The sequence below is a fragment of the Zalophus californianus genome, chromosome 13 (genome assembly GCF_009762305.2).
Source record: "Zalophus californianus isolate mZalCal1 chromosome 13, mZalCal1.pri.v2, whole genome shotgun sequence".
Lineage (NCBI taxonomy): Eukaryota > Metazoa > Chordata > Mammalia > Carnivora > Otariidae > Zalophus > Zalophus californianus.
Genome location: NC_045607.1, coordinates 35,041,786 through 35,068,753, shown reverse-complemented (window position 1 = coordinate 35,068,753; position 26,968 = coordinate 35,041,786). Strand labels below are relative to the sequence as shown.

At 41.7% G+C, this 26,968-nt stretch overlaps 1 protein-coding gene across 2 annotated transcripts in view; it reads left to right on the top strand.

Moving 5' to 3' along the window:
- Nucleotides 1-19,649: 19,649 nt before the first annotated feature.
- ZCCHC7 (zinc finger CCHC-type containing 7) overlaps nucleotides 19,650-26,968 on the top strand; it is a 243,686-nt gene continuing 236,367 nt past the window's right edge. The window contains exons 1-2 of one of the 2 annotated variants that reach the window (XM_027616791.1): nucleotides 19,650-19,777; nucleotides 24,483-25,113. In XM_027616791.1, coding sequence (XP_027472592.1) covers nucleotides 24,504-25,113 — 610 coding nt within the window. In that variant the 5' untranslated portion in view covers nucleotides 19,650-19,777; nucleotides 24,483-24,503. Of the gene's footprint in view, nucleotides 19,782-24,482; nucleotides 25,114-26,968 lie in introns of both variants that reach the window. The other variant, XM_027616792.1, reaches the window with a different exon arrangement.

Genomic DNA, 26,968 nt, shown 5'->3' with positions numbered 1-26,968 from the left:
TGTGGAGCTGGACAGGGGCTCGATCCCACAACCCTGAGATCATGACCTGAGCCGAAACCAAGAGTTGGATGATTAACCGACTGAGCCACCCAGGACCCAGGCACCCCATTTTTTTTAAAAGTAGGCTCCATGCCTAGCGTGGAGCCCAATGCAGAGCTTGAACTCACAACCCCGAGATCAAGAGTTGGATGCTTAACCAACTGAGCCACCCATCTCCTTTCAATTCAAAGATAGCTCTTGTCAGTAGTCAACAGCCTGGATCCACTCTAGGCTCAGGCTCTAATTTGTTGTGTGGTCTTCGGTAAACCTTTTCACTCTCTGAGAGTTTCTCACTGGTTGAGAGTGTTCCTCAACACGCTCTGAGGTAGGTGTGCTCTGTAAATCAAAGCCCATGATTTTGCCTTCACACTTTTAAAATGGGAATCTTCCCACTCGCCCATCATTTTAGGACCTTCTTGTCACAGATATCTATGCCCACTTGAATACCTCAGTCACCCTACACTGAGCCTCTTGCATCTACAACCAGCAGAACACACCAGGGCTCTGCAGCTGGGAAGGATACTCTCTCTCTCTCTCTCTTTGGTTTCTAAAAATATATGCAGTAGTGGAAAAGGGAGAGGAGTGAGGGATGGCTCCTCAAGCCCAGTGTAAGCCTCACCATTTACCTGTGCAAGCTGGAGCAAGCTGTGTGACTTCTCTAGGTCTGTTTCCTTGTCTGAAACATGGCGACAATTATGTCCACTTTGCAGGGGGTGTTATAATGATTAAAAATGAAAAAGTAGGGGTGCCTGGGTGGCTCAGTTGGTTAAGCGACTGCCTTCGGTTCAGGTCATGATCCCAGGGTTCTGAGATCTAGTCCCACATTGGGCTCCCTGCTCAGCGGAGAGCCTGCTTCTCCCTCTGCCCCTGCCCCTCCCCCTTGCTTGTGCTCTTTGTGTGTGTGTGTGTGTGTGTGTGTGTGTGTGTGTGTGCGCGCGCCAAATAAATAAATAAAATCTTTTCAGAAAATGAAAAAGTAAATAAGATCTGGCAGAGTGCCCAGCACATAGTAAATGGTCATCCCAGGTGGCTGTTCTCCGGATCATTGGGAAGATGCCCACATTTTAGTGGATTTGTGGTCGCTTGGGCTGCTGCCTTCAACAGTGAACAGTCATCTTCAGATCATCTGCTCTAGGTGCCAAGTGGCACAGTAGAACCTATCTCTTGAGGACATAACATCTGGCCTGGAACACATTCGGGTGGAGAGTGCCAGGCTGCTTAGGACCAGAGACCTCAAAATGCAAGGCATGATTGAAGGCCATGGGGTTTCAAGGTCCTGAGAGGAAAAGGAAGGTGAGGGAAACACAAAGGCTGCCTTCAGTCCCTGAAGTGCCATGAAAAGTCATCAAATGCCCTGATTTGACAGGGAGGGTCAGCAGAGCTTCTGACCAGCGCCTGGGGTGAGAGGCTGCCAATATCACAGCTTGGAGAGAGAAGTCAAGGATGAGAGGGAAGCCTTCGGAGCCAGACGAGGAGAAGCAGCACACCACCCCTGCGACCTGTCAGAACCGCATGGAGTGAAGAAGTAGCATTTCCCCAAAGGAAGTTGGTGCTGTTCTGGAAAGAGGAAAGGATGCTGAACAGTATTTGCCAAATATGAAATGGGTTGCTACGTGAGGTTGTGAGATGTCCATCCCTGAAGGTGTTCAAACAGAGACCAGTTTACCATCTGTCAGGAATCCTATAGGGGCATATATAGAAAGATGGATGGGACTGTCTCTAAACCCCTCCCGATTCTTATCTTGTGTATTTTCTACAAGGTGATTATTTTTAGACATGCTGTTTCTCCCATAAGCCTGGGCCATTCATTTCTGTGATTAACACAGAATAACAAACTTGTAAACCGCAAGCAGATTTGATTTGGAACACACTGAGGAATCTGGCCCCATCATCAAGCAGGCCACTGATTGTGTTTCTGGCTTACATCTGGTCCTTCTTGTTACATCTTTGCTCCTGTGCCAGAAGTATCATTGCCAAAAGTAGTGAGAGACTTACAAGTTTACTTTTACCTTTTGGCAGAATCAGTAAGCTGGCTTATTAAAGTTTTGTCTTCCCTCTTTAAAACTCCCAAAAGAAAAGAAATCACAGGAACAGATCTTGGCATAGAAAGAAAATGAGACAAAGAATGTAATCATAATACTAGTGAATGGTTTTCAGACTGACATCTGTACATTAAGAATATGTAAAAATACCAATTTCATGCTCTGACAACTTATTCTGCATCAGGGGTGGGGTAATGCCTTGGGAATGCCAAATGTCAAAGCATTACATAATGTCAGCTATTCATGTGCTCCTTTGACGAGATATCACTGGGAATGGGAATTCCTTAAGGGAGCGATGTCTTAAAAAGAGGGAGGGGAGAAGGGAAATATAAGGAAAGGAAAGAAAGGAAGGAAAGAGGGACAAAGGAAGAGAGAAGCTGTCAAGTCAGAATAAAAGAATGTGCAAAGAAAAGTTAATACATATTTTAAAAGAATCCGCACAATCCAAAATCTAAGCTATCATGTGTAGAGGTTACTCCTCTCTGTTTTGATTTTCCCAAAGAATATCCATGTCTGATTTTCTTTCACACGTGTAGCAGTGGGTTTGTTTGTTTGTTTGTTTGTTTGTTGGCCTGAACTCTTACACTGACAGAAATATAAATGTAGGGGCACCTGGGTGGCTCAGTCGTTAAGCATCTGCCTTCGGCTCAGGTCATGCTCCCAGGGTCCTGGGATCGCGCCCCTCATCGGGCTCCCTGCTCCGTGGGAAGCCTGCTTCTCCCTCTCCCACTCCCCCTGCTTGTGTTCCCTCTCTCACTCTGTCTTTCTCTGTCAGATAAATAAATAAAATCTTTAAAAAAAAAAAGAAATATAAATGTAAAAATTCATTCATGATCCTGTTGCTCCAATATATCTAACTTGCCTTTTCTGTGCCATTCTTGTTCTTGTCCAAATGCATAATGTCACACAGTGGCAATCAAAATGTAAGTAAAAACTCACCTACTTTCTAAAGTTTTATCATAGGAATTCCTATATTATCATATGGATTTCACAATGATCACTTTAATTACTTAAGGATGTCCCAAAGTCAGGGTGTCTGAGTGGCTCAGTCGGTTAGGCATCTGACTCTTGATTTTGGCTCAGGTCATGATCTCGGGGTCCTGGGATTAAGGCCGGAGTAGGGCTCTGTGCTCAGTGGGGAGTCTGCTTCTCTCTCTCTCCCTCTGCCCTCCCCCCCATCCCCGCTCCCTCTGTCTCTCAAACAAATAAATAAAATCTTAAAAAAAAAAAGAATATTTCCAAGTATCCTCGTACTATAATTTACTTGTGCCTTCTTGTGTTATTGGACTTTTAGTATTCTTCCCTACTTTTTCATAATTGTAGATAATGCCAAATACAAATCTTCACATATTCAATACACTCAACAAACTTTTATATGACAGGGACTGTGATAGACAATAGGGATTATCTGGAAGGATTCTGCTCCAGGGTCCATGGAGGGAGACAGACAAAAGAACACACAATTACAATTCAGAACTCTAGACCCCCTGCTACCCAAAGTGTGGTTCACAGACCAGCAGCACTGGCTTCAGCAGGAGAATGTTAGAAATGGAAAATCTCAAGCCCCATCTCAGACCTGCTGAATCAGAAATGAATCTTAACAAGATCCATAAGTGATTCATGTGCACATTATACAAGAAACTGCCAATTCCAATTCCTTCTGTCTATCTTGGAAGGTCACTTCATCGGTCATTCCCAGTCTTTCCTGCCTTCCTGACCTCTTCTTCTCTTTCCCACAGCCATAAATGTGCTCATGTCTCTCCTGTTTCTTTTCATTTCTTTTTTTAAAGATTTATTTATTTATTTTAGAGAGAGAGTGCGCGTGGGCAAAAAGGGGGAGGGGCAGAGGGAGAGGGAGAGAGAACCCCAAGCAGACTCCCAGCCAAGTGCAGAGCCCGATGCGGGGCTCAATCCCAGGACCCTGAGATCATGACCTGAGCTGAAGTTAGCCACTTAACTGACTGAGCCACCCAGGCGCCCCACCTGTTTGGTTTTTTTTTAAGTAAGCTCTACACCCAATGTGGGGCTTGAACTCAAGACTCTGAGATCAGGAGTTGCATGTTGGGGCACCTGGGTGGCTCAGTTGTTAAGCATCTGCCTTCGGCTTAGGTCATGATCCCAGCGTCCTGGGATTGAGCCCCGCATCGGGTTCCCTGCTCTGCAGGAAGCCTGCTTCTCCCTCTCCCACTCTCCCTGCTTGTGTTCCCTCTCTCGCTGTCTCTCTCTGTCAAATAAATAAATGAAATCTTTAAAAAAAAAAAAAAGGTTGCATACTTTTCCGATTGAGCCAGCCAGGTGCCCCTCCTCAAATCTTCATGTTGCTTCCTCTCTAGTGTGGCCTTCGAAGACTTGCCACATGTCTGTCTGTAAGCTCATCTCCCACTTCCTCTCAAATCTGAGCACTCTGGCTTCTGTTCCCACCTCTTCAACTGGACTGCTCTGAAGATAGATTCTGGGCACCTCTTACTGCTGCATTCGGTGGACTCTTCAGTTTTCACTTGGTGTTATCTGACCCCACAATCGATCCTGTCTTTCAAAGTCTCTTCTGGAAGTCACCACTGCCTTCCAGTTTTCTCCTACTTCTCTTACCATGTTATCTTGGTATCTGATCTTTCCCCCTTGATCCTTTGCTGCTGGCTGACCTTCTTAAGGTCAGCCTTTAAGAGGCTGGCTGGCCTCTTAAACTTGAGGTCCAACCTCCACGGTTGTGTCCTCATCTCTTCTCACTCTCCACATCATCCCTGAATAAGCTCATTTCCATCCAGTGTTTCAGTTGTCATCTGTTGGCTGTAAATTCCCAAATATACAACACATGTATATGCTGGTCTCTCCCTTTTGAGTGCCTTTCCTCTACGTCCAATTGCTTACCAGACTTCACCACCTGGGTGTCCAAAGGCACTCAATATCAACCAGTCTAAAAGTGGTTCCCTTAAAAAAAATCTGTTCTTCCTCTGGTTTCTCTGTCTCAATAAATGATTCCACCAGCTACCCAATGACTCAACCAATCACTGTGTATAGTTGTTTTTTTCTTTTAAAGATTTTATTTTTAAATGATCTCCATACCCAAGGTGGGGCTCGAACTCACAACCCCGAGATCAAGAGTTGCATGCTCTACTGAGTGAGCCAGCCAGGTGCCCTGGTAAATGTTTAATAATTGGCTCTTAGGGGGTAAAAAAAAGTCCTGATTTAAAGCAGCTACTAATTCCCATGGTATAAATATTCCCTCGATGGCCAATTTCAAGTTACCAATGTGATGTCACTGAAAGCTTTGCTGGGAAGAGAAAAGCAGTAGCATACATTACCTAGTGTTTCTACTGTACAGATCTAGATGTAAACTGCTGTAACAGCAAAGATAATGTTGTATTAACTAGCAAGTAGTGAATTTTGAGTATTTATTTCTATTTTAAATATATAATTTATTTAATTGTAAGGTTACATAATTTAATTTTTAACAATGACTGTGTTTAACAACCGGCTTGCAAAATTCCTGAAAATTTGACAACTGGCTCTCTCGGACTGCTATGAACCAGCTCTAGCACGTTACTGTCCCATCTCACCATGACTGTGTTACTCCTCACCCAGTCTAAGAAAACACTCTCCTAACTGGTGTCTTACCCCTAGTCTCACACTATTGTCAGACAGATTGAATACAGTATGCATTTGACCATGTTACCCTTCTTAAAACCTTCCATGGGTCTTGCTTTTCCTGAGAATAAAGCCAAATTCCCTATGTAGCATACATGGTCTTTGAGTTCTGGCTTCTGCCTTCCTTTGTAGCTTCCCAGGCCATTCTTTCATGGTGCTTTCCCCTTCTCCCTACATCCTCCAACAGGCTGTGCTCCAGTCAGACAGCTCATGTACAATTTCACCAACACATGAAGCTAGGTCTTGCCTCTGGGCCTCTGCTCTGGCAGAGCCTCCTGCCCACCCCGCTCCTCCTCTGTCCTGGTTTTTCCACAAGTGGTTTTACCACTTACTCCTCTTACAAGATTTATGGAGTCACTTCTGGAGGCTTTTCTCATTATTTTAGTTACATATGAATCCTCCACTCTTTGTCTTCATGAACTCCATAATACTTCTATGTTAGAAGCTGGGAGCAAAGATAGGACCTAGCGGGAGCTCAAGTAACTTGTCTGTTAAGTGAGTAAATGAATGAGGGCCAAGCAGGCCAAAAACCTGGTTGGAAAGATGGGATGATAAAGATTGGAAGGCTGGATTAGTCTAGTCTTTACTCATGTTTAACCAAAACATCTGTGTCTTCCTACAGAGATTGAAGATCTCAGAGCTGGAAGAGAGTTTAAGGGCTCTGCAGCTCTTGGGAAGTGTTAGTTCCTAATTCTGACACATGCTGCAACGTGGATTAACCTTGACATTATGCTAAGTGAGACATGATGCTAAGCCAGTTACAAAAAGACAAATACTATATGATTCCACTTATATGAGGCCATTTAGAATAGTCAAATTCATTCACAGAGGCAGAAAGTAGAGTGGTGGCTGCCAGGAGCTGGGGGGGGGAGGGGGAAATAGGAAGGTAGCGTTTAATGGATACAGAGTTTTTGTTTGGAAAGATGAAAATATTCTGGAAATGGATGGTGTTGATGGTAGCACAACAATGTTAATATATTTAACGCTACCGAACTATACACTTCAAAATGGCTAAATAGTATGTTTTTTATGTTATGTATATTTACCACATTTTTTGTTTAAAGAGAGTTCCTAGGCACGCCTCGGTGGCTCAGTCAGTTAAGGGTCTGATTTCAGGTCATGATCCTGGGGTCCTGGGACCGGGGCTCCGTGCTCAGTGGGGAGCCTGCTTGTCCTTCTCCCTCTGCCCCTTCCCCTGGTTGTGCTCTCCTTGTCTCTCTCTCAAATAAATAAAGAAAATCTTTAAAAAAATAAATTTAAAAAGTTTAAAAAAAGCTGAAAGAGAGTCCCTAGATCTGAGTTTAGGGGGCCAGAGGAGGGAGTGGGATGGAAATAGAGCAGTGATAAAACTTGTCTTATGACTGATTTCCTTCCCTTCCTTCCTCCCTCCAACACTGATTCTGGGCCAGTTCCTGGTTTGGGGGCTCATACATGTGTGTGGGGAGTCAGAGGTGAATAAGACAGAGTACCTGCCCTGGAGGAGTACTTGCTGCAGATAAAGTGGGGCAGGGATGTATGGAAGCTCATGGGTGGGATGATGAAGGAGATCATACGGCACAACGCTCAATCTTCCCACTCCCTTCTGACATGCTTCTATCTGCATCTCTCTGAGACGAAACCCCACACCATTCCTGGCACCAAGATTAAATGAGAGCATTTAATTGCGTTAGAAGAAACATCGGCTCTAATTATGGAGCTTTAAATGGGGTCTTCATATTTGACGCTTGGAATGAAGGCTAGTGAATCCTCCAGGTGTTTTCAAAATAAACTGAACCATCTCATGGACAATGGGAGGGTAATTGGAAACGAGCCCAGAGAGACCTAAGGAGTCTGAGGAATCAGTTTAACAATTTAAAGCCCACGGTAACACTTGTGAACACTCTGTTAACACTGAACGCATATGCTGAAGATCTTAGAATCTGGGAATTCAAAGTGACCTACCTTGGCAATCATTAAGTCTGGCTCCTCATTTTATAGGTGAGGAAATTAAAGTACATAGAGATAAAGTTCACACAGTAAAACCATGTCACACCTGGGACCACATCCCTGTTTTTTACTTCCAGTTCAGGATTCTTTATTTTCTGCTCACCTATTGCTTTCTTTCAACAAAATGTTCTGATGTATGAATATATATATATATATACACACATATATGTGTGTATATATATATATTCATTGCAGTCTTGGAAGAGAAAGTCATATATATATATATATATATATATATATGGAAACACACACACACACACATGCACGCACATATAGGACTTCTAGGACTGCAATGAATCAGTGAGGTAAAGGTGAGTCCTTCAAAATGATGAAGACATATTGTTATAGGTTGAATTGTGTCTCCCAAAAAGATATGTTGAAGTCCTAACCCCCAGTATTTCAGAATGTGACCTTATTTGGAAATAGAGTTATTGAAGGTATAATTAGTTATATAGATATGGTCATAGTGGAGTAGGGTGGGCCCCTATTCCAATCTAGTGTGACTGGTGGCCTTATAAGAGGAGGAGAGAGACACAAAGGGAGAACACGGCCATGTGATGACAGAGGCTAAGTTTGAAATGATGTATCTATAGGTCATGGAATGCCAAGCATTGCTGAGAACCTCAGAAGCTAGGAAGAGGCAAGGAAGGATACTCTCCTAGAGCTGTCAGAGAGACCTGGATAGGAGCAAGATTAAGTATACTATTGAAGCTAAGTTGGTATCAGTTGAAACTAGATTGGTATAAATTTAGGTGTTATCTGTAATCCTCAAAGTAATCACTGAAAAAAATCTTAAAAATTTACAGAAAAGAAAATGAACAGGGAATCAAAATGGCACACTAGATTAAATGAAAAACAAAAGAAGACAGTATTGGAGGAATTCAGGAACAAAAAAGATATCAGACATATAGAAAACAAATAACAAAATGACAAAAGTAAGACCTGCATTGTCAACAATCACTTTAAATGTAAATGGACTAAATGCACCAATTGAAAGACAGAGATTGGCAGAATGGATAAAAAAATATGATCCAACTATACACCACTTATAAGAGTAGTGTAGACTCATTTTTGACCCAAAGGCATAAAGCAGGGATTGGGTCTCTTTTTCTTACTATTTTTCCATGCATGACACATAGTAGACCCTCAATAAATACATATTTGAATGAATGAAACAATGAAGGTTATTATCAATCTTTTAAAATTTGTCAATCTGATTTATAAAAAATTGTATTCTGTTTTAGTTTCCATTTATCTGATTATTATGAAAATCAATCATCTCATGTTAATCAGTTCTTTTTAGTTCTCTGTCTACAACTACCTGTTCAAATCCTTGGCTCTTTTCCTATGGTGGCATTTAGTTTCCTAACTGACTTGTGAGAATTCTTTATATGTTGTGGATAATATCATTTAGTATATGTGGGAGAAATCTTTTCTTCCACTCTGTGGTCTGTCTGAATTTGTAAATGTTTTCTTTCTCCTTAAAGTATTACACTTAAAATATTTTTTCTAATTCATATGTTAATTTGTCAGTAATTTATTTTTTGAATGGGTTGAGATAGGCTCTAACTTCATGTTTGCAGGTTTTTCAGCACCATTTATCAAACATTCCATATTTTCTTTTTTTTTTTAAGATTTTATTTATTCATTTGACAGAGCGAGAGAGAGAGAGAGTACAAGCAGGGGGAGCAGCAGGCAGAGGGAGAGGGAGAAGCGGGCTCCCTGCCGAGTAGGTAGCCAGATTTGGGGTTTGATCCCAGGACCTGAGCCAAAGGCAGACGCTTAACCACTGAGCCACCCAGGTGCCCCCAAATACCCCATATATTCACCACTGATCTGAAGTGCTATCTTTATCACACACCAAAATACACACTGACTTTTGATGCTTCTTCCTGCTCCAGTACCACATGAGATCCATTTTAGTCCTGAGAGTCTGTGTTTACCCTGTTTGCCCTCACCTGATGGCAGTACCCCTTGCAGGCCACACCTATTTTTTTATTTTTAGAGAGATGTACCTTCTACCCTCTGTTGCCTAGTATAGCTCCTAGTAATCTCTGCCCACTGCTTCCCTATCCCACTTCATACAGTTCTATCCTGGTCTAATCTGGTCAAGGTTTGCCCAAGCTGGTCTTTGAAGACAGGAAACTAGAGCCTTTGATAACATACTACCTGAGCAGGACCAGAGTTTGTGTCTACTAAGCAGCCTGTGGCTTTTTGGGGGTAACGTTTGGTCAGGTAGATAGTCTCCTCTCTGTGCCAAGAAACTGAGGCAAACAAAAAAATTCTCCCTGTCCCCTGTCAGCTGAGCACAGGCACAGAAGAGAGAAGGTTAGAGAGTAAGTTCCCAGAGCAATGGCACAGCAAGGGAAAGAAGCTGTTTGAGAAAGAGACGGAGAGAAGCATTGAACATTCTGATGAAAATGTGCAGTGGTTCCAGGATTGTAATAGCTCTGTCTAGTAGCAAAGCAAGAACAGGGATTGCTAGGGCTGGGCAAATCTAGTTGTTGAAGACTGTACAGAAAGTGTTGAAATTTGAGGTATTGCAGATGGGGAGACAGCCTCTTCTTCTTCTTCTTCTTCTTTTTTTTTTAAAGATTTTATTTATCTATTTGACAGAGAGAGACACAGCGAGAGAGGGAACACAAGCAGGGAGAGTGGGAGAGGGAGAAGCAGGCTTCCCGCTGAGCAGGGAGCCTGATGCGGGGCTCGATCCCAGGACCCTGGGATCATGACCTGAGCCGAAGGCAGACACTTAACAACTGAGCTACCCGGGACCCCGGGAGACAGCCTCTTCTGCGATTCATAGGTCTGGTACAAGAAACTCATGGCACAAATGCACACTGGAATCAGTCTTAGAAGCATATCAGATCCAGAACAAAGGTAAAAGAAGAAGATATAGACTCTATCAGAAGAGTGACAGTCCTTTTAAGACCCACTTTGTGAATGGTTTCACCAATTTCGTAAGAAACAATGGATACTAATTGTTGAGACACAAAGCATAAGACCTATAATTTATTTTATATGATTGTGCTTAAATTGACTGTTGTCAACTGTATATAACTCATTTGATAGTGTGATCTTGATTATTCTCTATTTTTTTTCTGTTGTCAATCTAAAGTCCTGATAAAATAATTCATGCTAATGTCATTACAAAGACATGTCTGGACTGAAAATTGCAGGCATGATTCTGGAGTCTGGGGCAGGCAGGTGAAGAAAGCTGATTCCTTATAGAATGACACCAAAATAAGGTCTGTCCCTATCTGAGTATGTGTGTCCCCTCATGCATTAGAATCTGTGGGTTCAGGGCTCATCGACATTTAAAATAAAGATATGCTTTTTGGGGTGTGCAGCTTCTCAACACATTACTGATGACATGCTTTGAGATTTCTTGTAAGGAATCTAATGATTCTTTTTTTTTAAAAAAGATTTTATTTATTTGAGAGAGAGAAAGAGAGAGAGAGCACATGAGAGGGGGGAGGGGCAGAGGGAGAAGCAGACTCCCTGCTGAACAGGGAGCCAGATGCGGACCCGATCCCGGGACTCCAGGATCATGACCTGAGCCGAAGGCAGTCGCTTAACCAACTGAGCCGCCCAGGCGCCCCAGGAATCTAATGATTCTTAAATAAATTAGAATCTCAATGGTTTTGCTAGTCAAAGGTCCTTACATACTCACTTAGATCTAAGCCTTTAGGAATACAATTCAAACTAGGAATAATAACAAATGGGAATAGAGTTCTTGAAATACTAGCTCTGTATCCTAGGATTTTATTGTAATGTGACTATTATCATTTATGTAGTTTAATTTATAGTATATATATTTTTAAATTTCATGATTTTATAAGGAAAAGCAGTCTCTCTAAGAAAAATTAAAAGCCATTTATATGAATGTCCAAATTTTCAAGAATGATTTCATAGCCTGGATGAAAATTGCGTGCTCTCTCCATCACCTTGCAATTTGAAGAACTGCAAAATCATGAATAATAAAAAAGGATGTTAAACTTTTCAACAAATCCAGATGGGTACCAATGTCATTGAGAATTCCTGAGAATCACCTTGATTGCTGCTTCAGACTAGGAGCCTGAATTGAGTATCACTTACAGAATATCAGACAACAGTTTCTATAATTACATTTTAAAATTGTACAGACATTAAGTGTGTATTTGTGGCAAATGAAAAACACCCAAACTTTAAAGGGCAACATTCACTCATTTCACTTACCAGACTCTATTTCTGCCTCAACCTTTCAGACTTTGGGGCAACAGAAGGAATGATGGATTGTGAACCGGAAGCCAATGTTAACGCTAACTTTTGCTGGGAACGTGGAAGTTTCTTCGCATTTTTGGGCCTTAGTTTTTCCTTCTGCAAAATGAGGGCATCGTACTAGATGTCCCCTTCAGTCATTATTCTAGGGTTTTTTCCTAGGGTATGAAGAGAAATCAGCAATGAGATGACCGAGCAGCCAAAGAACCCAAGTTATTTTTTGCAGGGCTGGAGGCTGGGTATAAAGAAGGCTTAACAATCTTCATTTCCAATATTAGGTAGCAGTGAAGCGTATCCGTTTGTAGGTCCGGCTGCTCAGCAACCTACTCTCCTTTGTCTCCCTTTCTCCCCACACCATGCTATGTCCTGGACACTCAGAGCCACTGGTGGTTTCTCAGTGCAGGAGACCCACATTTATTAGTTTCCTCTGCTTATCTTGTTCCTTTGCTAGAAGATTCCTCTGCCCTCTCTGTCTGGCAAATTCTTTTTTTTTTTTTTTAAGATTTATTTATTTATTTGACAGAGAGAGACACAGCGAGAGAGGGAACACAAGCAGGGGGAGTGGGAGAGGGAGAAGCAGGCTTCCCGCTGAGCAGGGAGCCTGATGTGGGGCTCGATCCCAGGACCCTGGGATCATGACCTGAGCTAAAGGCAGACGCTTGATGACTGATCCACCCAGGCGAACCTGTCTGGCAAATTTTGACTGATTCTTTTTATTTTTCCTTTTAATTTTATATTTTGACATAATTTCAGATTTAGGGAAAAATTGCCAAGTTAGTACAAAGAATTCTCATCTACCTTTTCCCAGATTCTCAAAATGTTAACTTTTTACCACATTTGTGTGATCATTCTCCTCTTTCTCTCTCCTTCTCCCTTCCCCAACACAATTTTTTTCTGGACTCCTTGAGAATGAGTTTCAGACAGGATGCCCCTTTTTTATAGAGGGGGGAGAGGCAGAGGGAGAGAGAAAGTATTTTTTTATAAGTTTTTTTTTAAAGATTTTATTTGTTTCAGAGAGAGAGAGAGAATGAGAGATAGAAAGCACGAGAGGGAAGAGGGTCAGAGGGAGAAGCAGACTCCCCTATGAGCGGGGAGCCCGATGTGGGACTCGATCCCGGGACTCCAGGATCGTGACCTGAGCCGAAGGCAGTCGCTTAACCAACTGAGCCACCCAGGCACCTGAAAATATATTTTTTAAAGATTTTATTTATTTATTTGAGAGAGAGAGAGTATGAGCATGGGGGAGGGACAGAGGGAGAGGGAGAAGCAGACTCCCCACTGAGCAGGGAGCCTGACGCAGGACTTGATCCCAGGACTCCAGGATCATGACCTGAGCCGAAGGCAGACGCTTAACCCGACTGAGCCACCCAGGCGCCCCAAGACACAATGCCTTTTTACTCCAAGTACTTCACTGTGTGTAGCATAAAAATAAACAAGGACAGTCTCTTACATAACTGTAATATAAATATAAAAACCAGGAAAATAACTTTGATACAGCACTGTCATCACATCTACACCTATTTGGATTTTTGCCAATTATCTCAGTAACATCTTTTACAGGAAAAGAAATGGTCATGCATTGCATTATTAAGTACCACGTCTCTTTTACTCTCTTTTAGCATGGAGTAGTTCTTCGTCTTTGTGTTTTATGATGTTGACATTTTTCAAGAGTGGAGTATGTATTTTGTAGAATGTCCCTCACTTTGTGTTTGTTTGAGAGTTTCCTCATGAGTATATTCAGGTATGTAATTTTTTGGAAGTGATTTGGTAAGGGGGTGCCTGGGTGGCTCAGTCTGTTAAGCGTCCGCCTTCGGCTCAGGTCATGATCCCAGGGTCCTGGGATGGAGCACCGCATTGGGCTTCCTGCTCAGCGGGGAGTCTGCTTCTCTCTCTCTCTCTCTCTCTCTCTGCCTCTCCCCCCGCTTCTGCTCTCTCTCTCAAATAAATAAAATCTTTTAAAAAAAGAAATATGGTAAGAATACCACTGAAGTGATGTGCTGTTCTCAATGAATCACATGTCACTTTTTTTTTTAAGTGAAAGTATTTCTTCATCACCCCCATCCCTACTCCCCTTCAGAGGTCAATAACCACTGTTATTGATTGGTATACATCCAGTATTTTCTCTATGCATTTACATACACACATATCTATACACAGACACGTGTATATCCTTTAAAAATATAACAAAAATGAGTACATAATACACATATTGCTCTGCAATTTGCATTTTTTTCACTTAACCATATGTCTTGGAGATCTCTCTATGTCAGTATATACAGATGTTCATTCTTTCAAAAGCAGCATAGCTTTTTTTTTGTAAGATTTTATTTATTTATTTGAGAGAGAGAAAGTGAGAGAAAGAGAGAGAGAGCACGGGGCATTGGGAGAGGGGGAGAGTGGAGGAAGAAGCAGCCCTCTGAGCGGGGAGCCTGGCTCAGGGCACTCTGGGATCACCATCTGAGCTGAAGGCAGACACTTAAACAGACTAAGCAGCCCAGGTGCCTCCAAAAGCAGCAAAGCTTCTTAAAAAAACAGTATAGATGTATCCTTGTTTATTTATTCCCTATTCTTTTTTTTTTTTGTCATCAAATTATCCTTTATTGAAATACTTTCCTTGGTAGTTTTTAACTAGCTGGGCATTCCACTGTAACCACTGTTGATGTCATCTATGATGTCATGAGGGTGGTGGCCATCAACATTGCAGCCCACAGCCTGGGCAGGCCCCAGGATCTCTTTAATGGTTCCAGAGAGTTCTCTGGCTAAAGATTGGCGCTGCATCTGTCGGACAATGTTGACAATCTCATCAAAAGTGATATTTCCACTGTGCTTAATGGTTTTCTGCTACCTTCTGTCTCCTGGCGGTTCCTTGAGGGTTTTGATAATGAGGGCAGAGGCAGAAGCTACCACTTCAACTTAGGCCTATCTGTTCTGAATGGTCAGTTTCACTGTAATCCTCAGGCCCTTCCCATCACTAGCTGCCTTGATGATGACATCACCAACCTTTTTTGGAGACAGCCTTGGGGAGATCTTCAGAGCCAGGGCAGATGTGACACTATCTTCCCCACCAGTTACCTCAGGTATTTGACTTTGATCCCTTTGGGGTCGAACTTACGTGGCATGGTGGAGGTGGCTGGTGTTGGATGAACCCAAATTTGGGAAGACCGAAGACAGTTGCACCTTTGCCTCCTCTGAGCAGAAGCCAAAAATATTTTATTCCCTACTGATGAATATTTATGTTGTTTCCATTTTTTCTATCACAAACAATCTTTGTATATACATTTAAAGACATAGCTAATTTATAATATTGATACTTCAAATAGCTCCCCTCGAAGGCTTTTCCAATTTGTACTCCGATCTACTGTGTATGAGATTGTTTGCATTTTTCTGATTATTAGCAATGTTGAACACCTCTTATCATAGTTCATGGCTGTTCAGATTTCTTTTGTGAATTGCCTGTTAGTGTTCTTTGCTGTTAGAATGCTGAATTGCTGGTTGTTTGTTTTTTTTTAACTGACTACTTATTTGGCCTTCCCCTTTGCAGAGGGAGGCTTTCTCCACTTCTAGGTATCCAGCTGCTCCTTCCACTGTTGTCCCACAACATTGTTCATACGGCACCCAGGTCTTCATTAAGCAGGCATTCCATACAAATCCACTCATTCCACAAGTTTTCTTTGTGAGCCTGCTGTGTGCATGGCCTTGGGCTAGGTGCTGTGTGTAGAGGTAGCAGTAGGTCATCATAGTCTCCACCTTCGAACAGTTTAGTTTTGAGAGGCAGCTTTGGGCATAGAAGAGAGCATGGGTTTTGGATTCAGACAAGACTTGGGTTTGAGTCCCAGCTGTGTGATTTAGAGCAAGTCACATGACCTTACCAAGTTGCAATTTCCATAGTAGTAAAATGTGTTAACATCTCCCTTACAAAGTGAGGATGGGACAGAGGACAGTGTATCTGATGGGGCAAGCAAGGGCCTCTTACATAGTAGGATCTTAGTGAATGAATACTCATTTAAAGGCAACTGTTAAGAGGTCAAAATGATTAGTTAGTTCTCAGAGGTACTAGGTATTACCTATAAACCTGAATAAAAGAAAGGAGGTAGCTCCTCCCTCTGCAATGGGGCGGGGAGGGGGTAAAGATGAGTAATATGTGACAGTCCCCCAGACCCTGCTACAGTATGTCCCCATCTTGTCTGCCCTCTGCAGCAGACTTCTGCTTTGTCTTGGACCCTCACCTCAATTCAGCTGCCCACTGTTGATGTAGTACTGCCCACCGTCTTGGGGGAAAACAGGTGCTTCCTTCCTCAAATGAATGGGCTCTTCAGAACATTCTCTGTAAGAAAGGCTTCAGGGTACTTTGCATACTGCTACCCCTGATCTCAAGAAGTGTGGACTAGAGACTGTGGGTGGTGGAAACAGAGCTACTATGTGTTTGTGTGCCTTGGGACTCAGAGACTTGGATTATAGATATAGCTCTGCCTCTGGTATGTGACTCTTGGCATTTCCCTTCCTTTCTTGGCTTCAGTTTCCCCATTACTGCAAAAGGAGACTGTATCTCATGATTTCTAAAAGCTATCTAAATGAGAACTCACCTTGTAAAGGCAAAAGGTGTGTGTATATACACTACTCTCCTTAGTCACAAATCTCTGTACCCATCTCTCTCTCCTTTTTTTTTTTTCCTTAAGATTTTATTTATTTAGGGATGCCTGGGTGGCTCAGTCAGTTAAGCATCTGCCTTCGGCTCAGGTCATGATCCCTTTTTAAAAAAAAGATTTATTTATTTATTTGAGAGAGAGTGCAAGCGCATGAACTTGTTGGGGGGGACGAGACGCAGAGGGAGAAGAAGCAGACTCCCCGCTGAGCAGGGATCCTGATGTGGGGCTCCATTCCAGGACCCTGAGATTATGATCTGAGCCCAAGGCAGACGCTTAACCGACTGAGCCACCCAGGCGCCCCTATACCTGGTCTTAATGTCATGGAGCACAACACTGCATTAAGTCTGCCACTTATCTGAGGTCATGACATGGTTTCTCCACTGATCTGACAGCTGGTGGATCCACACATAGTTCTTGGTTTCCTAGAGCCTATGGGGAGTTAGTTTGCCTTCATTTCTTTAAGACCTTTAGTGAGTGCTTGCTATCTGCCAATTACTATGTTAGCTGGTAAAGATACAAATAAAAATGTCAAGGCTTCTGCCTTCAGGGAGTCCACAATCCAGCTGGGAGACAACTGTAAGGCAGACACAATACAATTGCCTTGACGGAGATTTGTCCAAAGTGTAGGATAGCCCAGGGCAAGGAATACCTGTTCTTTCTGGCTGACTTGGAAGGTCTTCCTGAAGACCCAGAGTTTGAGCACAGTAGGGTAATTTGGGGCATATTAGAAAGACAGAGAGAAGGGAAGTGGGAGGCAGTGGGAATGCCTTCTGCAAAGGCACAGATGTAGGAGAACATAGTGTCTTTTGACAACTGCCCAGGATTCAGCATGGTGGTGTATAGGGAGGAAGAAGTCAGCTCATGAAGTGCCCTTTATGCCATCCAAAGGACTATAGAGGACTTATGACATAACCTAAAGAGGGTAACTAAAGCATTTTGAGCATGGTAAAGTAGTAAATCTTTGTTGAATGCATGAGTAATAGGAGGATTGGGTACAGTAATTAGGAGCATTTCCTAACCTTGTGGCCTGGGGCAAGTTACTTAACCTTTGAATCTGTTTCTTGTTTTGTGAAATGAGAATTTAAAAATCAACCTCAAGGGTCACCTGGCTGGCTCAGTAGATAAGAGTGTGTGACTCTTGATCTTGGGGTTTTGAGTTCGAGCACCATGTTGGGTTTACAGATTACTTGTAAATAAATAAATAAATAATAAAAATCAACCTCCAAAGGTTAAAACTTAAAAGGTTTATATATAATACACTTATTGAGTAAGACTGGCACTTGATAAAAGCTTACCACGTTATTTTTTTAGAGATAATTTTTGTTCTACACCATACACATTACCTAAACAATTTAGGAATTTCTGTGACCCATTTCTTTTTTTTTTTAAGATTTTATTTATTAATTTGAGAGAGTGAGCACACGGGCAGGGGAGGGAGTGGCAGAAGGAGAGGGAGAATGTCAAGCAGACTCCTGCTGAGCTCGGAGCCCCACGCGGAGCTCAACAACAGGGACCCTGAGATCAGGACCTGACCTGAAACCAAGAGTCAGAAGCTCAACTGACTGTGCCACGCAGGCGCCCCTCTGTGACCCATTTCTAAGCCTGTTTCCTCTTCTGCAAAATGGTTCCTCCAATTTTACCTTTTCATTGTAACCTGTAACATTGTTAACACTTACCATGGTGTTGATTAAAATTTCTAATTATTTTCTGGGCCATACTTTTAGGCTATATCCAAATTGTATTTTGTTTTTCCAGCTAGACTCAGGCCTAGGAGACCAGAGACTAAAAAATTTACCACTGTATCCACAGTTGCTAAAACTGCCCCTTGACAGACGCTCATAACATGTTGGCAAGAAGAACCAATGTCAAGCTTATCTTTCAGGGCTGTTGCCAAGGATCAATGAACTGATAAAGTGCTTTGTCATTATGTAAAGTTATACAGATGGATTTTTTTTTAAGATTTTATTTATTTATTTATCTGACAGCGAGAGACACAGCGAGAGAGGGAACACAGGCAGGGGGAGTAGGAGAGGGAGAAGCAGGCTTCCAGCGGAGCAGGGAGCCCTATGCGGGACTCGATCCCAGGACCCTGGGATCATGACCTGAGCTGAAGGCAGATGCTTAACGACTGAGCCATCCAGGCGCCCCACGGATGGATTTATTATTACTAAGTATTGAAATAAGGTTTGAGAAGAGGAACAGAAGCCAGAGGCTTGCAACACAATCTTGTAGCCTCTGGAGGCTTCCAAAGAACAAGTATTAACTTCTATCTTTAGCAAGTGTGCAGCTCTTCATGGATACCTAGTTGGCTGGGTTGGTAGAGCAAGTGAGTCATCTCCCAGTGAGCTCAAAACCCAGCTCAAGACCCAGGTTGAGACTAGAGATTACTTAAAAAAAAAAAAAAAAAGAGTGCCTCTCTTCAAAGTTCACAAAGAGTTAAATCTATTGCTTCGAATTCTAGGAAAAAGCCAGAATCGCCCCAGTGCGAATTAAATGCAAGTTCAAACTAGAGGTGGAAGTATCTGCCTAAGGTCACCTAGCGCTAGATGCCAGGCTCCGTCAAAGAGGTTTCTAATTGGTTGATGTGCCCCTGTGGGCTGGGCAAGGCGCCTCCAGACCCTGCACTCCTACCCTACCTTGGTCTGAGTTCGCATCCCCCGCCACGTGGCACAAAAAGGGTGCCCCAGAGGTCAAGCGAGGAGGAGGAGGCGGAGCCCATCCGGAAACCCGCTCAGGGGCATCTTGGGAAATGTAGTTTTCCTCGTGGACACAGAAAGGGTGCGCGCTCTCCCCTGGTTTTACCTACTGAGTAGCGTCTCCTGCGTGCAAGTCATTCAAACTAAGTGTTCCCCATTATAGATGCAGCCTAGGTATCTTTGAAGGAAGCCATGAAGGGGAAGGGGCAAAGCAAAGAAGGCAAACCAAAATATTGTTAGCGGGAAAGAGAAAGGGTTAACAGTTGTTACGCACGCGCATAGAGGGCCCGCAGGGTGGGCGGGGACGGAAGACTACTCCCGGGAGCTGTGTTTTCCCCGGAAGTGCCTTCCCTCCTCCCGGGTCCGCGCGGACGCGGTTTCCTTACCTCATTTGTTCTCGCCCCTCCCCATCCCTCTACGCGTTTTGGTTCCTGGTTGGTGCTTCCTGGTCGCAGCCGCGGCAGTGAGTATGTGTGGCGAACCCCCAGCCGCTAGCGGCCGGGGGACCCCTGTCCGCCCTCTGTCTCTCCCGCTGGGCTGTGGAACTAGCGCGTGTCCCCTCGCCGGCCTCCGTGTCCCTCGTCTTGCCCCAGCTCAGGGCAGGGTGCAGCTCGTGGCCCCTCAGTCGTGTTCTGCCTCACGCGGCTCGGCTGACCGGCTAGGGTGTTCGCTTCTCCCTACCTGGCCAAAGGCGAGGTCGTGATTCAAAAAACTCTGTGCGCCCATGGCCTCGGTGGGGGCGGCATTTCTGCCTGTTTTTTACCGCCCCTCCCCCAATTGCCCTGTTTTTTTGGGGGGAAGACGGTCAGCGCGTTAGACGCATAGGTCCTGCCGCCCTGAGGGAGCCCGGCCTGTGAGGACCGGACAGTCCCAACTCCAGCCTCTGCTGTCAGAAGCAACAGCTACAGCTGTGGGACCAGAAAAATTTAGGGAGTTGTGCCCCTTCCCCCATGTAAAACAGGGAGACTTGGACTGTGTTCACTAAGATTTGCTTTATCGCTCACATCCTGTGAGCCCGCAGTTAACTTCCAACTTTAAGAACTGCGGGTGCTGTGGGAATACTGGCTGGGAATCAGCAGGCCTCGGCTCTAGTCGTGGCTCCACCTCTGACTCGCTGGTGACTTTAGAAATTTCATGTTTAGGTTGAATGTACCTCTGTTTCAGATCACAGGAGATCTTTAGGTTCAGTGAATAAATAAGCTTCTCAGAGCCTGTTTCTCTAGGAGAGCGTGCAATTTAGTGACTCTTTCGGGTCCCTTCCAAAGCTCTTGACTTCGTGTCTTGAATACTTCGGCTGTCAACATCCAAAGGCTTTGAAGTGGGCTGTGTGTATATTTTAGACAGCATTAGGCTTTGGGGACAGTTCAGAATTCCTGTTTTTCAGAATCTGGGGGTAGGGAGTGAAATGAGGATTATAAAATAGCCACAAGCCTGGGATACTGTGTAGTTAAAGGAAGAGGGGGCTGAGAAAGGTGAAGAAAGTGTTTTGAGATAGGATTTGTTATCTTAAAGAGACTATGCTAAGAACAGCTGGACTTGTCTGAATAAATTTAGCATAATTTTCTCCCACCAATATCTTATATTCTGTCTTCCTTTTTTTTTTTTGTGAGTGTTGTTTCACACATTTGGATTCCCAACCACAGTCAGATTTGCTTCAAAGTGAAAATTATATTTGAAGAATGGACAGAAATTTTAATACTGACTCTATAGTGTTCCAAATCTGTCACTGTCAGGATAGGTCACTAAGAATATGTCAGAAATTTTAAGTTGAAAATCAACTATTAATCAGTTTCCAGTGAGCATTGGACTTAAAATCAAGCTGTAAATTTGATTTAAATCTTGAGATGGGTACCTGTGTCATCAAGAAGAAACATTTAGGCTAAAAGTTCTTTGAAGGGAAATAAGAGCAAAAGGTGTGGAATGACCAGTTGGTAGAATGTTAGAGCAGAAGTATTGGCTTTAAAAATAGTGTGGTAAAATCTGAAAGCTTAAATAAGCCTTAAGTTGTATAGTTTAAATTTTTAGTGAATGAAAAAAAAAACTCCCCCTTTGGAATGGTGAAAGCCTTTGCAGTTATTCTCTATAGCTGTTTTATATTTGTTAAGCCACTTTAATCTTAAAAGATAAATTTCATTCTCGAGCTGGTGTTGTAGGTTCATATATAAGAATCATCTTTTTTTGGTCATGGGATTGCTATACTCTTGAGTATCAATTTGCAAGGTTCTTGGATAGGAAACTGACAAATTTCAGATGTATGCTTTTTCTTTCAATTAAAATGCTTCTTTCATAGTTTTTACACTTCACTGGGAAGTGAAATGGATATTTTTGAGGTAAATTTAGGTGTTAGAGCCAACACAAATATAGCTTTGAAGGCAGTTTTTTAAATTTTTATTTGAAAGTATTTTGAAAAATTGAAAAAAAAAATCTTAGTGAACACTTGGCTGAGAGCCTGCAAAATTTGAATCTGTCCTGCCTATGTTCTTAATCAGCTGCATAACCTTGGATAGGCTTCCTTACCTCTTTGGACCTTAATTTCCTTATGTGAAAATTGAGGAGGTAGTGTGAGATAATCAGAAAGGCCTCTTTGAGACTAAAATTTTGTGGCTCTCATAGGGACCTCATGTTATCCAGTTAAGTATGCTTGAGAATTGTGTATAATGATTAAAAAGCTGAGGAAGTCTTCTGGTTCGAGACATATATATTTATTTCATATTTGCCCTGCAAGTATACACTTAAAAAAATTTAAATGCATTTGAATGTAATTAAAGTAGTAACATAAGCATAAACCAAAATAGCCTCAGGCAAACCTTAACCCTGGCATACATAAGCTACATAAAGAGAAGAGCAAGTTATGCTGAGCACAATTTTCAAGTACAGAAGGTACAAAATCCTCTTAAAGGCCATAGGGGCTTAATTGTTAAATTCATTTTCTACATTTCAAGGAAAGAGATAAACCCCTAGACCCAAGGAAGTCAGTTTTTATTATATTTCTGTAGTTTATTTTTGGCATACATTCACAGGTGTGCCCATGGCTCTATTCTTAATCCCTTTCCTTTGGGATGGCTCCAAGAGTAGTACAAATTTGTAACTCTGTAATTTAGCTCTTTTTATTTTTTCTGGGCTGCACTGGAATTAGGTTATTTGTGTTTTATCAGTATGGATCCAGGGAGGATTTTGAAGGAAGTATAATTCCTTTGACTTCTTTTAGAATTAATTTACCTGTTAAATAAAAAGGAAAGAATTCATCTTTTATTTGAATTCCTGAGGCTAACATTTCAATATAAACTGATAAATGCTATGGCATTATTATTCAGACAGCCACATTTAAGTTGTGTGACGACAACAACATAGCAACCTGAAGGACAGTGTAAGAATGGAAAAGGTGTATTGTAGCTTTTAGAAGAAAAGGGCATTAAAAGTTGGTTTCTTTTCCCCCCACCTTTATTGAGATACAATTGACAAATACCACTGTGTAAGTTTAAGGTGTACATCATCATGATTTGAAATATGAAATGACTACCACATTTAGATCAGTTAACATCCATCACCTCACCTGTTTTCTTCCTCTTCTTCCTTTTTAACCCCCACTCTCTTAGCAGATTTCAAGTATACAATACAGTATTAACTCAGAACATAATTATTATTTTTACTCCCAGCTTTATTGAGGTGTAATTGACATAGAACACTTTGTAAGTTTAAGGTGTGTGACAAAAGGTGGTTTTCTTTATTTCTGTAAACAGCAACAAAAAACTCCAGTATAATGGTAGTGCATTTTTGGCTCTTGTTCATTTGGTTCTTGGAGTCAGCTGGTTGTATTACCAAAACTACCATCAGAACACCCTGACATTTTGGGCAGAGAATTGGTAAACTAAGAACAGCTAGTCTTTCTAAATTATATTTGTATAGCTAAAAAGGAAGTGGAAAGAGTAAATTGTCATTGTTGATTGTTCTATAGGCCATCCCTGATTTTTGAACAAACATGAGTTATTTTTCCAGAGCTCTCATTTTGATCAATATTATATCAGTACCTAATTGAAACATCTTCTGTGTAGATTTTTGGTTGATGATATGAGAATAGTTGGAATAGTTGGAAACAACTGTGAAATTCATCCCACCATAATTTCCATATTTTAGGCACATACTAGATTTATTAGGGCTGAAGAGCAAACGCCAGATGATATTGTTCATTTATTTATTTATTCATTAATTCAACAGACATTTAGGGAAGTCCTGTTAAATACCAGTTACTCTGCTTGGCTTTGGGAATCTATCGTTTAACAAAGTGCATATAGTTTCTGCTCTCCTGGGGTTTGTGATCTGTTTTCGTGAGACATTTACATTGAATTAGTAATTAGAACTGTAGTGTTTTGAAATGTAAAGTACTATAAAAGGAACACAATTTAGTTTGGTGGGTCAAGGGAAGCAAGAAAAGGGATGTTTAAGCTGAGTTGAAGGATGAGCAAGATTTAATATGCCCACAGTAGAAAGTAAAGTGCTCCTATAGCTAGAAGTTTTGCCTCAGTTTTAGGTCCTTAGTATGTTTTTCATACATATCTTTATTGCTATTACAAAAGTAAACCAAAGTTTATCAGATATTTTTGTGTATTCTTTAGTCAAGGATAAAAAGGCCATGAAATTAATTTTTTAATTGAGAATAAAAATCTGCACTAAAACAGTAATTATGATGATTGTTTCCTGTAGTGGATTTTAGTCAAAGTTGAAGTAATATTCGTATGTGAGAATGCCTACCTGGAAAGATGAGATGCAGAACCAGAACCAGGGAAGAGTTGATGGAATAATGAGAATGACTTGAACTATTCTTGTGATTTTTAACATTTTAGAGAAAAAATTGGTGTCTGAAGCAGTGGATCAACCTGTCTTTCCTTTCTAGCATACCTGCAAAATATGGTATTTCCATTAATAACTGTAACTAAATTTGTTGGTAGTAATTTTCATTTGGGAGGGGTGGGCATTATTAGAGCAGGTCATAACAGGATTTAGAAATCCTTGAAAAAAAGGTACCCTTAAGAGAAAAAGGTACTTTAATATGTCATTGAGAACAGTGATGGCCTTCACAGAAGTTAGCTCTAAGGTGATATCATTATGCACTAAACAGGCATGTTCTGAGCTTTTAAAATATATTCTTTGTATGATTTCCTCTTTTACAGCATCAAGGTTACTGACTTTCCATGATGTTTGGTGGTTATGAGACCATCGAAGCATATGAAGATGAGCTTTATCGTGAAGAGTCATCTAGTGAATTGAGTGTTGATAGTGAGGTGGAATTTCAGCTCTACAGCCAAGTTCATTATGCCCAAGATCTTGATAATATCATTAGAAAAGAAGAACATGAAGAGAAGAACTCTGGGAATTCTGAATCAAGCAGTAGTAAACCAAATCAGAAGAACTTAATTATCCTTTCAGATAGTGAGGTCATCCAGCTATCAGATGGGTCAGAGGTCATCACTTTGTCTGATGAAGATAGTATTTACAGATGCAAAAGAAAGAATTTTAGAGTCCAAGCAAAAGAAAAGACCCGAGGTCCTCCTGCATCTCTTCATTCTAATAAGTTGACTGATAAGAAACACAAGGGGAATATTGAGAAGCCTAAACCTGAAGAGATACCAGGTACAATCCGAGAGGTCATGATTATAGAGGTTAGTTCAAGTGAAGAGGAAGAGAGCACCATTTCAGAAAGTGATAACGTGGAAAACTGGATGCTGCTGGGATGTGAAGTTGATGATAAAGATGATGATATCCTTCTCAATCTTGTGGGATGTGAAAACTCTGTAAATGAAGGTTAGTATCAAATTGGCCATTTTGAAAAGTAGTACCATCTTTAATAAGGAAGACTGCTTTTCCTAGACAAAAGACCAATAGGGTCTGCTCCATTTAATTCCTCATCTTTGGTCTTGTTTTTTGGCTTGTTTCTCATGGGACTCTTACCAGTGGCTACTCTAATGGTGGTCTGTCTGAACATCAGAAAGAGTATGTCAGAATATCAAAGACACTCTGCTTCTACTGTAAGCAAATTCATAGCTGCTTCTTCCTGTTTGGCCAGAGCCAGTTCTGGACGTGAAATCTTAGTCCCCTCTCTCTCTGCTTGGTATCACAGGTGAGTACTCCATCCATCTCTGACACTGGTCCTGTGCTCTCATTTGGCCAACTCTGTTGGGACTGCTTCTTCCTAAGTGATTTGCTTAGCCAAGAGTTAGCCAGGTAGGAAGCATGGGAAATGCTTGATATACTGAGGATATGGAATTAGTATTGAGATTTTAGGAACTCCACAGTCACTAAGATAGGAGGCTCTGAAGAGCTGTAAGTCTATAGTAAACTGTTGGAGGAAATGCAAATTCTTAGAACCACATTCAAGGATTGAAATTTTGGTGTGAGCTTTGTCTTCTCTGTCTCATAGTCTTGATGCTTATTCCTTTAAAAACTCCCTTTAGTTTTTCTCCCTGTATGCCTAATGCCTGGTCTCTTGCAGTAGTTTCCTAAATGATCTTTTACATCTTCCCTGCACACTATGGTTAAACTAGTAGTCTTGAAACGCCCTTTTACTCATGGTACTTAACTGTGCTCCAGAACCTTTAATAGTACCTACTTGTTCTCAGAGGAAATGATGATATTGAATGTAGGTCATGCTTTGGAGCCTCAGTGATTGACAGACTTTTTTTTTAAGGATACAAACTTTAGGTTTCCAGGCCATAGGATTTCCTAACTACTTAACTTTGCCCTTGTGGGAAAGCAGCCACAATACCTAAAGAAATGGGGTAGCTATTCCAACAAAATCTTATTTACAAAAACAGGTGGCTGGCTCAGTCTGTCATAGGACAATCCTGAGAAGTTGACAGCAAAAGGGAGAAAAATAGAGTAGTAGCTAGGACACAGAGTGGAATCAAATGAAGTTTTATCAGAATAAGGTAGGTCTGATAATGTTCTTAGGTAGATGGGGGGAAAAACTTTTGAAGGAGAGATTAAACCTGTTTGATGGATTGGGATGGTGGGGGCCAACTAAGAGGTGGGATCAGGTGTATATGTCTGAATTAGTCTTAAAAGGGAAGAGACACACCATTAACTTCTAAATTATCAGAGATCTATAGAGGTAGAGAAGAAAGAATAAATTCAGATGGGTTGTGGATGAGGGAATATATGAGGATATATGATATTTTGATTTTCTTAGGAAAATGAAAACAATTGGGAGTGGAAGTGGGCAGGGGTACTTAGCAGCTTAGAGTGTGGAGATCTTGCTTAAGTGCAATGGGGAATACTTTTAGATAGTGATTCCCAGTATTTTGAAGATGGCAACCTTTTTAACTTCACAACAATTTGTGGGCCTCCACATGACTGTAGTTATATTTCTAGTATTTGTTAATTGAGAAAATGCATATTAGCTACTATTTTAGTATTCTCTTACATGATGGTGTTTTATTAACCACAATGTCTGTACATTTGAAAAATATTAATACATGTATACGTATATGTCTTTATATAATGCAAGCCTCTGGGCACCCATTGTGGTCACTAATCATGCAGCTCCCCAGGAGCCTGAAGCTCATAGTTGGGAAATCACTGTGCCAACACATCAATAATAGGATTACTTAGAAGTAGTATTCAGTGAAAATTGAAACAATATGAGCTTGTAATAAACTCA